The sequence below is a fragment of the Macaca mulatta genome, chromosome 8 (genome assembly GCF_049350105.2).
Source record: "Macaca mulatta isolate MMU2019108-1 chromosome 8, T2T-MMU8v2.0, whole genome shotgun sequence".
NCBI lineage: Eukaryota > Metazoa > Chordata > Mammalia > Primates > Cercopithecidae > Macaca > Macaca mulatta.
In genome coordinates, this window is record NC_133413.1 from 11,136,595 (window position 1) to 11,156,687 (window position 20,093).

The following is a 20,093-nucleotide window of genomic DNA, read 5'->3' on the forward strand; positions in this document are numbered from 1 at the left end:
CTGTGAGCCGCAATTGTCACATTATAATTTAGGCAAAGGGAAAAAAAAGGCATCAGAATACACACTGGATCAACATAATTATTCACAGCAGGATGCTGCAGAATTAATTTAGCCAATCAGAATTATACTTGGGGGTTGGGCACATTGCAGAGATCAAGGAGAAAAAGCAGGGAGAGGGAAGGAGGAGGAAGGGGGGAAGTGCTGTTTTCAACACCTTACTGGTATTTGGATAATCTGATCTTGAATATATTTTGAATACATGTACGTGCAATGTTGGTTCTTTTTCATTTATTTACAAACACCTACACAACACTCATGGCGTGCCAGTCACCAGTCTAAGCGCTTCACAAATATTAACTTACGTCATCCTCATGGACTCTGAGGTAGGTAGTACTATCACCCTGGTTTTAGGCACTGAAACTCAGAGAGATTCAAAAACTTGCCAAGGTCACACAGCTAGGAGGTGGCAGAGCCAAACACTGAACCCAGGCAGACTGGCTCCAGAGGCTATTAACAAGTGTGGTTTAACAGTTCTCGCTCCTAAACAAAGCAATTAGCAATATGAAGACACACCACGACTAGCGATGTGCACCTAACCTAGAACATGGCACCGCGAGACTTCACCGCCCCTATGCTCCTTTAACCTGACTTTCCTAAAGATGGTGGCGATCTGGCCCTGCTAAATCTGGTTACTACACTACAGGGTTGCTCACTTCCCTGTCTGGGTATTGTTACCACCAGACTTCACAAAGCGGAGAAGCAAGCCACCATCCCACGAGCCTCACAGGGCTCTGTGATTCGCCACCGAACATCCTCAACTGGGGTGGCGTCTTGGTCTCCCCTGCTTCTTGACACGGTCTTCCTATAGACAAGCAGCAGACAAGAATCTAGAAAATTGATGAGAAAGAAAGAAAAACTGGGCTGCTCCAAGAATAAGAGTAAGAATAAGGTTTGAGGAAGAATTAGAGGTCACACTAAAACAACTTTTTGCCTGGATATGTATCTGCAGAGTCAGGGTTTGCAATGACATGAAATGGTGCTTGCCCTTCCCATGGGCACAGGGTGATTGGAAATGAAAGTGGCCCTCTTGCTTGGAATTCTGTCATGAGGGTAGATATCAGAGGAGCCAGAAGGAGCCCTGATTTCTTTGCAAAAGTGAGACTTTGGCTTGCATTTGCTCCTTCTGGTAAGGGGGAAAATGACAGGGAGTGACCTGGGGTTTTATGTCTGGCAATAATGTTTGATCTATGCCATTGTCGATGAGAACTGTGATTTAATCCATAAGGATATAGAGCCTTGTGATGAAAGGGGAATAACGACAAATCCTGATTAACAATCGCTGCGACACTAAAGCAGGTTACCATAGTAACGGGGCTGAAATTATACAACAAACTGGGATGCCATACCAGGCAAATTACTCCATGAAGGGACCCTTTTCTGAAAGCATTTGGCTTTCTGTGTTCTCTTAAAATTAAGATGCCAGCATTTTACTTTCAACTGGTATTAGCCTCCCTCTCTTTTTTCTAAACACTCCCTCTTCACTCGGTCTCGGGTGATATGAGGGATAAGTACATGTGCACAGGAAACGCAGCAAACAATTAAGCACATTTCAGCTCCTCTTTCCCCCTGAAAGAAGAGGACAAACCAAAACGATGGTGCTGGGAATCCTCCTTTCATCTCATTCTTTTGATAAAAATCATGCTTAATTCTTTGATTGAGGGAACTGGGGAAGTCAAAGCATGCCCCAGTGAAATATTCTACTTCTTACTCCATATAACAAAGTTCTCTGGATTTATGTGGAAACGGAGCAAAATAAAGGATCAGGGTGGGAATTGGGAAAGGGAAGATGTTTTCTTTGTTCTGAAGAATGTTTAATTTTTAATTAAAATTTTTGGAAATAAAAACATGGTTTAAAATTTTCTAATATTTATTCAAAATAATTTCAAAAACTAGGCAATAAGTGAATCTGCATTGGCAAACATCACTTTAAAACTATTATGGCTATTATCACAACTGACTTTGGCTATTCCTTTACAAAAGAGATCTTACCAAACAGTCCAGGAAAAATCTACTACATTTAAGCATCATACTCAATGTCTTCTTTCAATTGCAGAGGACATTAAAAACAAACAGAAGTCAGAGTTCTAAATAACCTCCTAAAGAGACTAAAGATTGGAAGGTAGGTTACTGCAGATATTTAATATTTCTCCTTCCAGGAGAGGGGAAAAATCAGAGCTTCACCTGTGTCAGAAAGGCTACAGCCCTGCAAACCACATTTCCCCAGAGACTGAGCCATGGCTTTCCATTTGAATCACTGAAGGGCAGGCCAGCCTAGAGGACAGAGCACCGAGTTAGAAGCAGAAGCCCTCAGGTGCCATCTCCATCACTTGCCAGCTGTGAGACCTCAGGCCAGACAGTTAGTCCTCTGGGTCTTGGCTTCCTCACCTGGAAAATGGGAATCCTATCACCTACCTCGTTGGCCTAGAGAAGTTTCTGAGATAACTAGGAAAACACTGTACATAAGGGCCAGGCACGGTGGCTCACGCCTGTAATCCCAGCAGTTTGGGAGGCCAAGGTGGGTGGATCACCTGAGGTCGGGAGTTCAAGACCAGCCTGACCAACATGGAGAAACCCCATCTCTACTAAAAATACAAAATTAGCTGGGCGTGGTGGCACATGCCTGTAGTCCCAGCTACTCGGGAGCCTGAGGCAGGAGAATTGCTTGAACCCAGGAGGCAGAGGTTGCAGTGAGCCAAGATCATATCATTGCACTCCAGACTGGGCAACAAGAGTGAAACTCCATCTCAAAAAAAGAAATCCTGAAAATAAAGAGAGTATTGATTGTTAAACAACTGCGAAATCTCCTGATCCAGGCATCAACACTGACTGAGTGCCTACTACCAGTACCAGCTAGGCACAATGCAACCATGGTAATCCTAGAACACCATTTTCACCTGGCAAAAAACCTGCTGCCAAGTTTTATCTCTAGCAAATTCTTATTGGCATTTTATGCCAGTTCAAAACAAGAAAGCAAACTAAATTAAAAAAAAAAAAAAGCAGGCATTTGTCAAGGGGTGAGTTCTTCACTCTGGCCCCATTTATCTGTGTATCTTTCAGAAGTCTACAACAGCACTGACTGCATTAAAATTAGGATACAAACTATGTGCACAGCAGAAGTCAGAAGGTTGGGATGTGACTCCGTGCACGCTTAGCTCTAAGGCTTCTGTGTGTTCTCTGAGTGTGTTTCTTTGTCTCTGCCATAACTATCCCTGCACTTCTATGTGGTTAGATGAAGCGGGAGGGGAGATGGCTGGGCCTGTGTGGGTGACAATGTATGTCTTATGCATTGGAGTGGGTTTTCCTTTCTGGTGCCAGGCTCCCTGGGCTCAAACCTCAATTCATGCTTGATCAACTGTGTGCTATCACACAAGTCATGGAAACTTCTCTAGGTCTGCTTCCTCACCTCTGAAATGGGAGAATGGCAGTTGCATGGGCCTCCAGAGGATGGTGTGAGGATTGTAAGGCATGAAGGGCAAGGCACACAGAACCAGGCCTGGCACGGAAAAGCACTCCATATAACGTCCACTCCTATTTCTGTGGGTATTGAGAACCCAGGGGTCTAGGCTGGTGGCCAGCGGATGACAGATGGATTTCCTTTGGTGAGTGCAGGGTTTGTTGGATTTGAGTGCCTTTGGACAGAACAGGCCCTCTACAACTCACTGCATCTGCCCATCACCCCTTCCTATGTTACATCACTACCTGCGCAGCCCCCAAAAAGGACTTCCGTTTGCCTGCCTTGCATATATTCAGCTTTAGGTGTATGGCTCGTTTTGTCTGCCTCTCACTCTGAGTCCTTGATTTTTTTTCTCTACTACTGTGAAGTCTCCGTGTGTGTGTTTCTGTGATCTTTCTTTCCTTCTCTTTTTCATCCTCAACCACTCTTCATTTCTATTTTTAGCCATTAGATAGATTTATGTCCCTATTCCTATGTTTTTTTAAAGCAAAGTAGAATATACTTCTCTCTTAAAGGAATTAAGTTTCTTTTTACTTAGTTGATCTTGACTCATTTTTCCTGTGCGCTGGTGACTTCTGATAGAAAATGTGTGGCCGGGCGCGGTGGCTCAAGCCTGTAATCCCAGCACTTTGGGAGGCCGAGACGGGCGGATCACGAGGTCAGGAGATCGAGACCATCCTGGTTAATACGGTGAAACCCCGTCTCTACTAAAAAGTACAAAAAACCAGCCGGGCGAGGTGGCGGGCGCCTGTAGTCCCAGCTACTTGGGAGGCTGAGGCAGGAGAATGGCGTAAACCCGGGAGGCGGAGCTTGCAGTGAGCTGAGATCTGGCCACTGCACTCCAGCCTGGGCGACAGAGCGAGACTCCGTCTCAAAAAAAATAAAAACAAAAAAAAAAAAAGAAAATGTGCTCTCTCCACCTCTGCTGCAGAAAAATTCAAATTATAAAATAGAAAAACTGAGAAATTATGCATATGACACAACAGTTCACGTACGGGTTGTATGTGTGTTCATTTGCTTGTAATATCAGGTCCTTGGTATGCTAAAACGTGAATTGATTATAGACCATCAAATTCCAAATCTGGTAGGACCAAGGTAAAGCTAAACATTTATGGCAAATGCCTGAAATGTGAAAATGAATCAAAAATAAAAATAGGAAATCTTTGTGAAGCTGTGCAAATGACGGGGTTCAGGACATGCTACCCCAAAATATGGCACTTTGGCATTCAAGAAAACAGCAGGAGTAGGAAGGCTACTCTGTGCCCTTTTCCTGCCCTTCTCCCCTGTGGCAGGTCCTAAGACCCTCATTGCTGAAGTGCCCTCCCTATACCTGGAGGAAGAACAACCTCATCTCTGAGCACACAGGGACACAGAGAAGAATCAGAACCAACAGGCCTTGCTGAGTGTCCCCCTGTTTATCACCATTAGCTCACTCTCCCTTTGTCTAATCACACCACACTTCTCCACGCCTGTACTGTCTTCATCAAACCTAAGCATATAACACACAGGTGTCCCTGTTTCCCTCGGTCTTCATTTCGGAAGGCTCCCGTGTCGCAGAAAGCTTTCATCAAATAAATGTGTACACTTTTCTCCTGTTCATCTATCTTTTGTTATAGACGCCTCAGCCACGAACCTCGCGATGGGTAAGAACAGAAATCTTCTCTCCCCTACGCAAATAAAATATGGGCACTTTACACACAATGCTCAGGAAAACAATCCTTCTCTACTTCTTACACCTGGGACACTTTGAGCAACACCTGTGCCGCACCAAGACTCCACAATACCGTTTTTAAAATAATCACTATTCATAATAGCAAGGATATAGAAATAACCTCAACGTCCATCAACAGATGACTAGATAAAGAAAACGTGGTGTATATACATATACAGTGGACTACTACTCAGCCATAAAAAAGAATGAAATCAAGCAATATGAATGGAACTGGAGGCCATTACCTTAAGTGAAACAACTCAGAAACAAGGTCAAATACTGTATGTTCTCACGTGTAGGTGGCAACCAAATAATGTGTATGCATGGACATAGAGAATGGAACAACAGATATCGGAGACTTGGGAGGGTGGAAGTAGGATGAGGGATGAGAAATTACTTAATGGGTACAATGTACACTGTTTGGGTGACGGCTACACTAAAGCCCAGGCTTCACCACTACGCAACAGATCCATGTAACAAAACTGCACTTGTCCCCCGCCCCCGAATTTAGTATCAAAAAATAAGTAAAAATAAAGATGGTGAGAAGCAGTTTAAAAAATGCTATTTTTAAAACAAGAATCATTTTAAATTAAGAATATTGTTTTATCACTCCAATATTCAAATCAGTTATTTTATTATTCACAGATTACATGTTCTTAAAATATTAGCAAATCTGGCCCAATTTACATCATAACATTCTCAGATTCTTTCTGATGAAATATCAACAGTGAAAAATTCACAAAACAGAAGAAACTCGAACCTCAGTAGTCTTCGGCATTTTCCACTCCAATACAAGAAATTCAAATTGATCCTTCTAAGGGGATAGTAATGAAAGCCTTTAAAATAATAGAATCTTGGCTCTCAAAAGAACAGATTGGCCTAATGTAACACCCAACACAGAGGTCTACTCCTCAGGGACTGGGACTGACAGCACCCAGCCTCTATCTGTGCATTTCTGGGGACAAGGAGCTCTAGGCCACCTGTTTCTGGTAGCTAGCTCTGCTGTTGTGACTCTTGCTGCTGCTGCTGCTGCTGCTGCTGCTGCTGTTATCATTGTTAGAGTGAATCCAAATCACTCTCGCTGAATTTTCCACCCTTTGGCCTTAGTTCTGTGCTAGCACAGTTGTACTAAGATAGAGGTGATGTTTTTGCAAGTGGCTTTTACCCAGATAAAATTATGAAATAAATCAATAGTGAGCAACCTCTTTTTGCAAGGATGATTCAGGAAGAAAAAAAAAAAAAGATGTGTTTAGAGTCTTTTATTCCATTCAAAATGCAAATAACTTAATTTAGTCCCATGGGAAAATAGGAAATATTCTTGCAATTCAGATTACCCACTACATTGAATAAAAGAATGTCACTGAAAAGAGTGACATATTTGAGAAGTAGAAACATGAAAGCAGCCGTCTGATTTCTTATCCTGGCAAAGGAACAAAGGCTGTATTTTGAAAACTGGTGGGCTGTGTGTGTCCCGTGGGCCAGAATGCTCAACATCGAAGTTACAGCAAGATTCTGCCCTGCCTTGGGCCTCCCTTTCTTCTCCTTCTCCCTTCACTGTGACATCCACACCATGTCCTGAGGCTCCCACAGCCTCCCATCTTCAAGCTCTTCTGTAGATAGCACCTTTTCCTGTAGATAGCACCTTTACTGAAACCAGCTCACACCAATGAATTACCTTTCAAAGAGATACCCATTTTAAAATCTTTCACCTCTATCTGTACTGCACAGGGATACATCCCAGTCACGCCTCTCTCAACATTCTCCAATTTACCACCCATCACTGAACAAAACCATCCAGAAAGAGTTTGACCAGTTCCAAGAAGCCAAGGCTCTTATTTCATCAATAGACGCCTGTGACCCAGTGAAATGAGCACTAAACTAAGTCACATTCCAATCCCTGCTGCCTTATATATTACCTGTGTGCTCTCGAACATGGTACTCATCTCCCTGATCTTCAGTTTCCTTTTACGAAAAATACAGACACTGGAGATAATGTCTCTGCGGTCTCTTCTTCAGGGTCAAATAAAATAATGTATGAAAACATGCCTCTACAGTTATAAAACTTTCTATTTACTTAAGGGATTCCTACAGCTATATAATTAATCTATTAACATAATGGTTTTCAAGTTTCTGTGCAGGGAGTTACCTGGAAGGGGCAGGGCAGGCACCCATCCAGGATCTAAGCTCCTTACACCTCCCCAGTCACCACTCCCACTGCCCATTTTGTGTACAAGGTCCCAAATCAGAGTGCCATTAGGAAGTGGGTTCTCCCACTTCAGACAAGTTTGAAAACCATGGCATTCGCTTTTTAGCTGCAACATCACATGACTGATTCCTACTAAGCTCATGGTCAGTTCTTTCCATGGGTTAGTTCATTTGTTTTAGAAGGCCTTTTCATTGAATTCTCTTATTTCCCAGTATACCACAATCTTGGAACAAAACAGGGCACAGAATAAGGAAATAAATACTGATTCCAGGTGTATCTTTAAGGCAGCCTATTGTGCTTGCTCTCAAAGACGGCAGTTAACAACTTCTGAATGTGGAAAGGACTCTTCAGATGACGGCCGTGAAAACAGGCAGGCACCAAGACGTTCCTGAGTCAAACAAAACCATAAAACCATTCCTGTATGTGATTACACAAATGCGGAATATCGATTTTTTGAAATATACTTTTTAAGTCGAGAAATAAAAGCAGACATGCTATTTTTGAAAACTAGTGTCAAAATAAAGAAGGCTCCAATGATGATTTGCTGAGCGAGCCACCCATGGTCCCAGCGCAGCGGACGAGCTTTGTTCTGTTAAATGTGTGCCCTCTTCAGAGCACAACAAGGATCTGAGCATGGGAGTGAATTTTTGTCTCAGGCCAACGCACATCACAGGTTACTGCAGAATTCGACAGAAATATATATTTGATCTATCTATACGGTAAAGAGGCAAACAATCTTTTTGGGCCCATGAGGACAATGACTAGAGAGGTGTTTGACAGACTATTTGCCGTCCATGCTGGACAGACAGCAGGGTGGACACTGAGTACAGGGATGTGGAAGGAAGAAGATGCAAGTTCTAATTTTAGAAAGGCACACCAAGAATGGGGAAAGAGAGGGCCAGAAACAGCTACAGCTGAAACCCCCAACGGCAATGCAGCGTGTCCTGCAGGGAGGGGACGCAACATTGAACCCCTGACCTCCGAGTGGGCTCCTGCCTCTCCTCAGAGGCAACTGGAACGATGTCACTGCAGAAGCTTCTGGAAGGGTGTGGGCCTGAATCTATCCAGTATCCCTTGACAGAAAGGCTCTGGTTTCCACTGTGTCAAAAGAGATACGCTACAATGTACAGGCCCATACTTGGGATTTTTAAAAGTGCTATAAATTTAAAAATGAGGACAAGTTCATAGCTCCTGTCGAGACGTATGAGTTCCATAGGGCTACTGAGCATCTGCACTTTTTGATCTTGTGGGCTTATGAGGTGGGACTTGATTCTTGTGCGTGAGAGAGGAACGGTGGTTACGAGGAGCTCGGAGGTTGCTGGGCTCAGGGTGAACAAAGATGCATAACGCGAATGAGGTCTTCTGAGAGGAAAGGCAATGTTAGGTCTTGAACACCAAACCCTTTGTCCCCAAAAGTCTGATCGCTGAAGCTAGCTGAGATAGATAAGGACACCCTCCTTTACCCTGTGGCTGAATGCCTGGCTCCCTTCACCAACATGCCTGGCTCCCTTCACCAACATGCCTCTCTGCACCACAGAGCTCTGCTCTGCCTGGAGCCCCCGTGCCCAGCATGACTACAAGCCCTCATCACTCAGTTGACTTCTAAGTTACAGCCATGTATTACTTGCTTTGATGGCCTAAAATTTAAAATCAATAGAATACAGTGTTCTAGATGCCACACAGGCCTACGCCCCAGCCTCACACTCAGCCCTAACTCACCCGACATGCAGGTCCCCTCACCTCATGGGGCCTATTGCTATTAAACAACCACAGAGCAACCACGCAGCCTCCAAGGATCCTTCCAGCTCTTCAGCTCTGTGATTACTAGATAAAGCATTTGGGAATTCTACTTTTCCGCATGCTTCGTTACGCTTTTGTGAAAAGACCCACGTGTCTGTAGGCCTGTGAAACACTTCGGGGATGTCTCAATGAAATTCCAGAATTCTGCCAGTCTGGGTACTTGCAAACATGTACTGGGCTGAACCACTTGGAATTGCCGATATTTGGCTCTCTTTGCTCACAAAAATGGCAATCTCATACGGGTCAACCTAAAAATATTTAACATAGGGGCATGCAAATGCATAGAATGTTGCTTTCATCTTACATTCAGCTGCTGTGCATGTTATATGCATGGGATCATGAACCATACCTTTGTCTGACCATAGTATAAATTTAAGTGTCGTCATGTATTTGAAATACCTAATGTAATACCTGGCACATTAGTCATTATCCCAATATTATGAATTGAAGTCATTAATATTACCCGTTGGTAACATTACTTCCGCTGTTTTTCAGCACAATAAAATGACTTCTTCCTCTCTCATATATAACAGAGCAAAAGAGCATTTTAGGTAGAATGGAACTGGCAAAACTCTCTCATGCCAAGTAAACTGTGGGATTTCTTTTGTCACCTTAGAGATTTAGGTTTCAACAGTGAAAATGCAGAATGACATTCTCACCACTCTGCCTCTCTATAAAACAGGCAACCCCCAGTGTCACTGAGGGCATGGCCTGAAAAGTGGGGTACCATGGCAGGTATTGCTTATCTAGGACTTTTTACAAAGAAATAGAGAAACGTGTATTACAAGAGTGAAATGTAAATGCTGATGACAAAGTGTCAAGTTCTAAAATGACGGTGCCTCTCTCACTGATCTCTGACTGGTATCATTCCTACTCCAGCTTTCTCTTCACCTTTAAGTAAAGCTGAGGTCAGATATTACACAAAATGTTAATGTAATTGTGAGATTTATACATTCACATTCCTCTGTTGGTTCCCTTAGCAACAGCTCTAACTTTTATAGCCCACCTAGGCTACAGAACAGTCCGGGGCAAGAGCTCTTTGGGACTGATTTCTTAGAAAGCCTACACTGCAGTCAGAACACAATGTGTAAAACAACATTTAAACAGAAAATGCAACGGCATGTTTAAGCAAAGAATTAAAGATATACTTCAACCAAGCATTTGGTCTAGTTGCTCTGTTCTGTCACAGGAGAAGATTGCCCTCCGAGACATTTCACTAATCCCTCTCTAAAGCAGTCAGGCTGTTTCCTGTCACCACCAGGCTTCCGAGTTCTGATACGAGGCGTGCAGTCATACCTGGTCTGCTGTCCACAAAATGACCACAGGCCACGGGGAAACTCGGACGAGAGCCTGTGCCGCAGGACGAATCCCCTGGCCGAAGGGTCCTGGAGCAGGAGCGCATGCCGACAGTACCTTGGTATGTGAGACAGGCATGAATGTGCCACATGGTCACCATGTTTGGGAACAACACCGACACAGGGATAAATTGAAACCCCATTCCGCAGCAGCTAGTGGGGCAGGAGAGGCATGTACCTGCAGTCTGTCTGCTGCCTCCACAGGAACTCAGCACTGAGAATGTCAAGTGTTGTGCTGTGTTTCCAAACTGTAAACACCCAGAAGTGGGAGCCTTCTTTTTTCCCATTGTCTTATGTGGTAATAGCCACCAACGTGCACCTGGAATATTATGACACCTCCAGTGGAACAACAGAAAGGTGGAGAGAGGGAACACAGGAGGTCAGATGGCACAGGAAAGGCATTTTATAATTTATCACCACAGAAATTCCTTGAAGACAGGATCCAGGCCGGGCACAGTGGCTCACACCTGTAATCCCAGCACTTTGGGAGGCTGAGGTGGGCAGATCGCCTGAGGTCAGGAGTTGGGAGACTAGGCTGGCCAACATGGTGAGACCCTTCTCTACCAAAAATATAAAAATTAGCCGGGTGTGGTGGTGGGTGCCTGTAATCCCAGCTACTGGGGAGGCTGAGGCACAAGAATCACTTGAACCCAGGAGACAGAGGTCGCAGTGAGCCGAGATTGTGCCACTGCACTCCAGCCTGGGCGACAGAGCGAGACTCCATCTCAAAAAACAAACAACAACAAGAAACCCTCATAGGATCCAAAGAGGTAAACTGACAGGTCAGGATAACATCCTGTGAAGGTTCAGCCTCGAAGTATCACAGTCACATGCTTAGTACCTTTGCGTCTGTCTCCTCCTTTAAGCCTAACAATAACCCTGTGATGTAGGCCTTTTTTCCCCACTGTAGGTACACTAGAACTGTAGGTACACTAGAACTGAGGTCTGGACAGGTTCACGCTGGAAGGGCCACACAGCTGCTAGGCAGCAAAGCCCAGATTTAAACCCAAGAGTGATGAAGCCAGTAGAAACTGTCTCTAAAATCTCTCTCCTGGATGTCCAGAGAGGAGAGACCTAAGACCTTATTTGTGCCCATGGCCTGGTCCTTGTTGCTGAAGCACAGAGGCGGGAGCCAAGCGGGGGCTGGCCCTGAACCAAGAACCTTCCTGACGGAGGAGTCCAGGAGGCAGGGCACCCCGTGGACTGTCCTCTTTCTAATACATATTAATAATACAAGTTTCAGAGTGGTGGTGAGGATTCAGTGAGCCACAATTTACAGCACACAGTTCTGTGTAACTGATGTCCAACCAACAGCAGCCCCCGCTCCCCAACCAACCCTGCCTCCAGCCACCCTCTCCGCCTTCCCCACAGTCCATGGGAAAACATGATTGAAATATACACCTCATCAACAGTGGATCAGAAACCAGACCATTTCCCAGAGCACCCACGTCCAATAAGGATTCCCTTCCCTAAGAGTTGGATGGCTCCAGGCCTTTAAAAGGCACTCTAGGCACTCTTGTAGGACTCAGCTCTAAGACAGGACCCCACATGGTGCTTATTACAAGTGAAATACAATTTCTATGAGGCCAGATCTACTGTAGAACCTTCTGGCCTGCTAGCCCAAGTGTCAGTATGCAAATGGCCAAGGCTCACTCTTCTGCATTATGGGGTCTATCGAGACTGAAAGGCAAAAAACATATCTTTGTTCACCCACTCTGCAACTATTTTAAACACCTATTTTATGACTTTGGGTAAATTGTTCAACCTTTCTGATCCTATCACAGTACTTGGCATGTAAGGGGCATTTGATAAACAGCAATTAGCATCTTATTACTATTACATGTCTCACAGGACTGTCATTGGGCTTTTAAATACACCAGGTGGAGCCCTCATGAATGGGATTTAGTGCCCTTATAGGAGAGCCTGCTTTCTCTCTCTCTGTTCGGCAAGAAGGTGACATCTGTAAACCAGGAAGCAGAGCCCTCATCAGACACCAAATCTGCCAGTGCCTCGATCTTGGACTTCTTCAGCCTCTAGAACTGTGAGGAAATACATTTGTTGTTGAAGCCACCCAGCCTATGGTATGCTGCTAAAGGAGCCAAACTGCCTAAGACCCCAGGCTTAGGGATGGGGGGCCCCTAAGTAGAGTCCAACATGCTTCAGAGAATTCAGTGACAAAAAGATCAGAGAGTAGCCAGGCAGAGCTGCAGTGGAGCATGAATCTAACATTGCTAATGTCAAATAAGTCATCTGAAAGTCCAAATTTGTTTTGTGAAAGGAGAGAATTAACTTCCTCGGGCAAAATCTCCAATTTACAGAATGATCAGGACCAATATCACTTCACTGAAAAGCACGGTTCAGGTAAATTAAAAATAGCAATCAACCTTGAGAATTGTATTGGCAAGGTGGGAGTAATTTCACTCTATCTGAACTGTGATAGAAGATAACACATGTCAGTCTTCTCTGTCTTTCCCTTTATTAATCAATTAGGAGACCAAAAACTCAATTTAAAAAATCATATAAAAGGCTTATAAACATCATTCAGTTCTTCTTCAGTCATTTATTTTCATTTGGTATAACTGGTTTTTCCATTAAAAGAAAATTAAATAAAATATGAGATGTTATTGTAGTGGCTTAAGAGCAGATTTGGGGATTATACTTCTGAGAAAAGTGATCTCCATTTCCCTCCTGTGTGTTCCTGGCATCCCAGCATTGCCTCTCAGCTCAGTAACAGGTAGCAACAGAGTCCCCAGCGACTGGGTGCAGGGTGGACACTGGCCATAGAGAATGAGAGACAGCAGGATCTCTGAGATCTTCTAACCACAGGGTATAGAGAGGTTCCCAGGAATAGAAATTTCTAACAAGCTTCATAGGGATTTCTGTAGCCCATCAATGTGTGAAGACTAGAACCATTCCTTAATGAGCAGTAAATCCAGGATCATTCTCTAAACAGTCAGGAGTGCACACCAACGAACCTGCTAAACTTAGCTATCCCCACTTCATGCTCATAACCTTTGTGAACGCCATGTCCTGGCATGGGCTGCCCTCTCCTACAATACATTTTCTTTCTTCCTGCAAGCTAATTGCTACCTGCCCAAATCCTACATATCCTTGAAAATAGTTAAATACCATTTCCACCCTTTTGTCTATGTAGCTTTCTTTGATCCTATCAGCCAGAAGTAATTTCTTCTGCGGCTAAATTTCCATTTAATTTAGGCTCTATTTGCATTGTCGTTGCCTTCTATACTGTGCGCTGTGGATATGAACGTGCACATTTCTCCCATATTGGAGGGCAAGCTTCCAGAGAGAAGAATCCACAGCGGATTCACCTTTGTACCCACAGGACCCGGCACACGATCAGTGCCCTAACATTCCACAGAGCAAGAAATAAATAACAAAGAAACAAAGGAATGAGCAAGAATGTGTCCTTTCTGATAACTTTTATAGTTCTGTAGTTTGCAAAAACAAGCTGAGCTTGCTCCACAGACCATTAACATCTCTATATACACACTCAGCCTACTAATAAAAGCACACTGAGGATTCTTAAAGGCCCTATAAGAAAGGTTTTATATCCTGGCTTTAGCATCTGTGGCATCTAAAACCTGAGAAGGCTATTCCTCAGAGGTGTCATTAGCTTTCTGTGTGCCTTCAAAGGCTCAAAGACAATTTGCTGGACTCCTCTAAGAATGCCAGTTTCTTTCCAGCCACTACAAAATACATCTTAGCACCGCCAGAATTGTCATTTGCTTTCTATGCCTTCAAAAGCACTGTGAGAGATAGAGCCCCATGCTATTACTGGCACTGCTGGTTTCCCTATGTAATTTTAAAAGAGCCCTCCAAAATCGCTTTGTATGTGCAGTCTGTGTGTATGCATAGTGACGCCAAGATTATTTCTTCCGGCGAAATGTCTTGTCCACAAAGCCTACACAATTTTTGTCTAATAGCTTCCCAATGAAAGAATGTCTGAGGGGAAACTATCCAAGCAGCAACAACTCTTATTTCATCCACACCAATAGAAAGAGAACAATGATCACAATGCCCGAAGATTTGAAATAATAGTCACATATATGTTAGAACTTAACATATCTAGAATCCCCCAGTGGAGATCAAGATACAGTCAGCATTCTCACCGAGTAATACCATTAGTCGGGGCATAGTGAAGTTAAAGATAACTTCCCCTGAAAAGTTGCTATCCTGTATGATAGAATAATGAGCAGTCTGTAATTCACAAAGCTGCTGAGAAATGTTCCACACTGTCAATATATACAGTGTTTCTCAATGGAGGTGCTACTGGCATTTGGGGCAGAACAATTCTCTATTGGTGGGGATAAGGGACTGCCTGACACTCTGCTGAATGTTTAGCGTCCTTGATAAAGCCAGTAGCACTCCCAGTCATTGAGATTACCAGAAAAGCCCCTCCAACATCCCACCCATGTCTCCGGTTATCCAGTTACTCCCAAGGGATGTAGGTACTGCTAGCATATGGCTGGATAGGGATAGGTGCACATACAAACACACACTTTCATATCTAAGTTGCTTCTATATATTATATGTCACAGGTTTCATATATAGATATGTATGTATTAATATTTATCATTATGGAGACACAGAAAAGAAATGCAGGAAATGGAACTACTATTTGCTGAATGTCAACCCTGTGCAAGCCAGACACACAGAGTTTGCACAAGTATAAGCAGGTTTGGACACAGATTCAACTCAGCCATTTACAAACACAGAATGTCTTTATTTTTCCTAATAACTGGTATCTTTGCTTTTTTGAACCTCCAGTGGCTCAAGGATGGAGGAATAAAGAGAAAACCTTAACCTGTAAGAACAGCAGTCCTACCCCTTCTGATCTGCATAGTCCAACCCATGCATGTTGTGCTCTAAGCCCGCATGAGAATCAGGCCTCCTCCTGAGCTGGTCTTCCCCTTCTCTTCCTCAAGGTCCTGCTTGGTGCTCTCAGTTTCCCTGAATCGGAGGCTGCAGGGCAAGAGAACAGGTGTCTGCTCAAGGATGAATCAAGGAAAGTCATTATTCCAAGAAATTCTTTCACCTCATCACTTTACATTTATTTTATTTCATTTAACTTTCTGAATAACCTTGAAAGATGTAGACTTCAATTCTCATTTTTCAGGTCAAGTACATTTTCCAAGTAGGAGAGCCAAAGCTTTTCACCCTGAAGCCCGAGTTTATTTCTCTTTACATCCGTGCCTTTACGGTACCATGCTACCACCACTACCAATGATAGTCATGCAGAATACCAGTCATGCCCAGGGGTGTCCAAGACAGGAAAGAACCTACAGCAAATTCATTTCAGATTGTCTGTTAAAAAACAGAGTCTCTGTCAGTCAGAAGCTAGAGGGATAAGATAGTCTGGATGATGGAATCGTCAATTAGCCACCACTGCCTCTATCTGTGTAAAATAGAACTGGGAAGTGTTGAGATACCATCTTTACCCTTCAAGGGCCTTGCAAACTAGTGAGAAAATTAAGAGAGAAAGCATATTATATAGCGTAAAGGCTTAGGTAGGGCTGACAGTAAAGGCATGTGCAAGTTTACCAAGGAGACTGAATGTCTTCCTAAACTCCTGTCCTGCAAAAAATCAATCTAAAATACAATAACAAGCTTTTGATGATTCATTCTACTACGTCCATTGCATCATAAACATTTAGTAAATATTTGTTGCATGAAGGTATAGATGAGGTCACGAAGAGTACCTCTGATGAAGAGTTGAATAAAAAAGAAGTTTTAAGCAACTCTTCCGCGCTCTCTAAAAGATATACTACGGTAGCTGCTGTCCATTCTGGAGACTCATCTACATCTGGAATATCACACGGGCAGCATCACCCTCATGAAGTGCACACACAACAAAGCCAAGCTAAGAGGAGCGTGCTGAGTAGCTTGTTTTCCAGGCTCAGCTACTAGTAAGCCTATGCCAGCCTCAGCTGTGATGCCCCAGGAGAATGATACATTAATAGGAGTCACAGAAGTTCAAATATCCTAGAAACAGTCAAAATCAGATATGGCAAATCCAGCAATGTATATGATCCTGAATGTATTTATGATCACCTATGATCATCATTGGAATTTAGACAGAAACCTTTTTTTTTTTTTTTTTTTTTTTTGAGAAAGAGTTTTGCTCTTGTTGCCCAGGCTGGAGTGCAATGGTACAATCTCGGCTCACTGCAACCTCCACCTCCCAGGTTCAAGCAATTCTCCTGCCTCAGCCTCCTGAGTAGCTGGGATTACAGGCCTCCACCACCATCTTGGCTAATGTTTTGAATTTTTAGTAGAGATGGGGTTTCATCATGTTGGCCAGGCTGGTCTCGAACTCCTGATCTTGGATGATCCACCCGCCTCGGCCTCCCGAAGTGCTGGGATTACAGGTGTGTGCCACTGTGACTGGTCTAGACAGAAACTTTCTAAGGATCTCTTGAAAAATATAATGAGATACAGAGAATGCACAAGATCTGCAGTTCTCTCTGGAAATGCACCACGGTCACAGGTGGGTCCACAACTTGCCCCAGTTTGAAACACTGCCCCAGGAGAAAAGACTGCCCTGGTGGCACATTCACGTACACAAAGAAACCATCCAACATGAAGGCAATAAAAAATCCATTCTTTCTGGAGGTCTGAGAAAAGAAAAATGCCTGAAGTTCCACAACACCATCAAGATAAAAGGATGAGGCTTTCATATCTGCATGCCTTTATTTGTACTTATTCAAACTATGGCATTTTAAAATTACTTATTTATTCTACTTAACCACAACCATTCGAATTTTCATGAAGTTAGCTAAGGTAACCCAATTCTCTTTTATCCATAAATGTAACTGGTACCTTAATCCCAATATCAAATATTCATTGATTAATTTGATGTTAAACAGTAAGCTACAGGAAGGATCTCTGGAAAACAATGTATCACCCTCCATTCATTTCATCTGGGTGACTCTAGTTCAGTGAGACAAAGCTGACCAGTAAGATGACCACCAGCAGGATCTCTGAACCAAATTCAAAAAGTAGGTTATCCAAATAAGGATTGTTACAAACAGCTCAGAATCCGTTTCTCCTTCATGCCTTCGTACTCCATATATATTTTATTTATGTATTCATTTGTTTACAAAACAAGCCACACACTGTAAAAAGAAACAAAACTGAACATAGTCCCTACCCATTTATGCCTGAGGTTGCAATTTTTTGAATTTTTGCAATTAGACCTTGGCGATGACCTTGAGTAGGATATAAACAACTCCCACATGCTTAGCGTTCCAATAATGGAACACTTGGCATAAATTAAGAAACTTGAAGAGTAAAGAAAAAAAAATTCTAGGCACTCTCAACAGATACCCTACAGAGAGGACCAAGCACACCAGAGTTTGCAAGAAGGACTCAGAATACAAAGTTATGAATTCTAGAGTAATGTCTGGCAGTATGTTCACCAGAGTATCACCTATAGTTAACTCTAGAGCAGAGGTCCCCAACCCCTAGCTAGTGGACCAGTCTGTGGCCTGTTGGGAACTGGGCTGCACAGCAGGAGGTGAGTGGCAGGTGAGTGAGCATTACTGCCTGAGCTCCGCCTCCCGACAGCAGTAGCGGCATTAGATTCTCATAGGAGTGTGAACCCTATTGTGAACTGCACATGCAAGAGATCTAAGCATGTGTGCACTCCTTATGAAAATCTAGGTTGGGCATGGTGGCTCATGCCTGTAATCCCAGCACTTTGGGAGGCCAAGGCGAATGGATCACTTGAGCTTAGGAGTTCAAGACCAGCCTGGCCAACATGGCAAAATCCCATCTCTACTAAAAAATACAAAAATTAGCCAGGTGTGGTGGCAGACGCCTATAATCCCATCTACTTGTGAGGCTGAGGAACAAGAATTGCTTGAACCCAGGAGGCAGAGGTTGTGGTGAGCAGAGATCGCGCCACTGCACTCCAGCCTGGGCAACAGAACAAGACAAAGAAAGGAAAGAAAGGAAAGAAAGGAGGAAAAGAAAAGAAAAGAGAAGAGAAGAGAAGAGAAGAGAAGAGAAGAGAAGAGAAGAGAAGAAAAGAAAAGAAAAGAAAATCTAACTAATGCCTGATGATCTTAAGTAGAACAGCTGCATCCTGAAACCACTGCCCCTGCCCCTAGTCTGTGGAAAAACTGTCTTCCATGAAGCCAGTCCCTGGTGCCACAGAGGTTGGGAACTGCTGCTCTGGAGGATGGAATTTTGGGGTGATTTTTACTTCCTTTGCATTTCAGGTACTATTTTACTTCACTCACAGAAAGCTTGTATCATTTAACAAAAACAATATGGTATTTAAAAAAGAAGCAGCTAAAGCCATCCATTCTGCCCATCATCTTCTTTCACTTGTCTGCCTTCAGCAACTGTGACCTAAGATACAACTCATCTCACCAGGCAGTATTTATTAGTGTGTTAGTTGCAATGTATTAATTAGAAGAACCTTGAATTTTTACCCAGGGATAGTGCTCCAAAGAAGAGAATGAAAGTAGCATGATTTCCATGGTTTTCCTTGCTTTCCTTCTAAAGATGAAGAAGAACACAGCCTTGCTCCAAAAGTTGGCTGAGTTCTATAGGAAACTCTGACCTTCGGTGCCTTTGATTAATCTCAAATCGTAAAAGCTGTGACCAAGGCCTTTTAAAGGAGTTGGTGGTTTTGTCTTAGTGTAAAATGGCCAAAAGGCACTAGGAGCCTAACAAAGGATGATGCATTGTTGTGAGTAACAGCAGGTATTGGTATCAATTTCTGTGAGTGAACTTCTGGTCATTAACAAACGACAGCAGAGGTTAAGATACTGCATCTTCTATTATGCAATACCTTTGTGGACCAATTATATTTTGAACCACCACCACAAATGTTTAAGAGGGAAAACTTTCAAAAGAGACTTTCGGCTGACTGCGGTACCAACACAGGACATCTCTGTCATCAGCGCTGCTCAGTGGTTCCCGCTACACCTGCAGGATAAGGTTCAAGCTCCTTAGCCCGGTTCACGAGCCTGGCCCTGAATGTTCTCAGCCTCATCTCCCACCATAGTCCGTGTGCTGCTTCCCTCTAGTCACAGCCAGCAGGTCCAAACTGACTCCCTCTGGCCCTGGAACCACTGCACAGGTGATTCTCATTCCTGAGTGTCCCCCTTCTCTCCCCTCTCCTTTTGCGTAGCTAACTCCTAACTCCTCCTTCTAGGCTCAGGTCAAGCCTTTGACTACCTGGGTTCACTTTTCTACTAAAATTTTGATCTGTGCCACCACGCCACTCTGCAAGTAACTCCCCAAGCCTTAGTCATACGGCTGTCCCAGTATGCTGGGCTACACACAGAGGAAGCAGACAGTACATGTTTTTGGAAAGAATGACCCAGCCAGAAAGTTGTCCCCTACTCCCCAAAGGAGGCACCTGGCAGCCTTCACATCCCCTAGAATGTGCCGGCACAATTACTGGACTGATCCTCAAAATCTGGGAGCCAATCACCACATGACTTGCGGAATCACTAATGACAGACACGCAGC

The 20,093-nt window shown here is 43.6% G+C and overlaps 1 protein-coding gene and 1 long non-coding RNA gene across 16 annotated transcripts in view; one reads left to right on the forward strand and one right to left on the reverse strand.

The window, feature by feature from the left end:
- Positions 1–20,093, reverse strand: part of MSRA (methionine sulfoxide reductase A) — a 412,022-nt gene that overhangs the window by 329,546 nt on the left and 62,383 nt on the right. For 2 of the 15 annotated variants that reach the window (XM_077943009.1, XM_028852351.2), the window contains exon 2: positions 15,433–15,569. The exons of the other annotated variants lie outside the window; for them this stretch is intronic. In XM_077943009.1, coding sequence (XP_077799135.1) covers positions 15,433–15,460 — 28 coding nt within the window. In that variant the 5' untranslated portion in view covers positions 15,461–15,569. The remainder of the gene's footprint in view (positions 1–15,432; positions 15,570–20,093) is intronic. 15 annotated transcript variants of the gene reach the window in all.
- Positions 16,691–19,172, forward strand: LOC144330694 (uncharacterized). The gene is made up of 2 exons (XR_013397073.1): positions 16,691–16,748; positions 18,536–19,172. It is a non-coding gene; the product is annotated as an uncharacterized LOC144330694 (long non-coding RNA).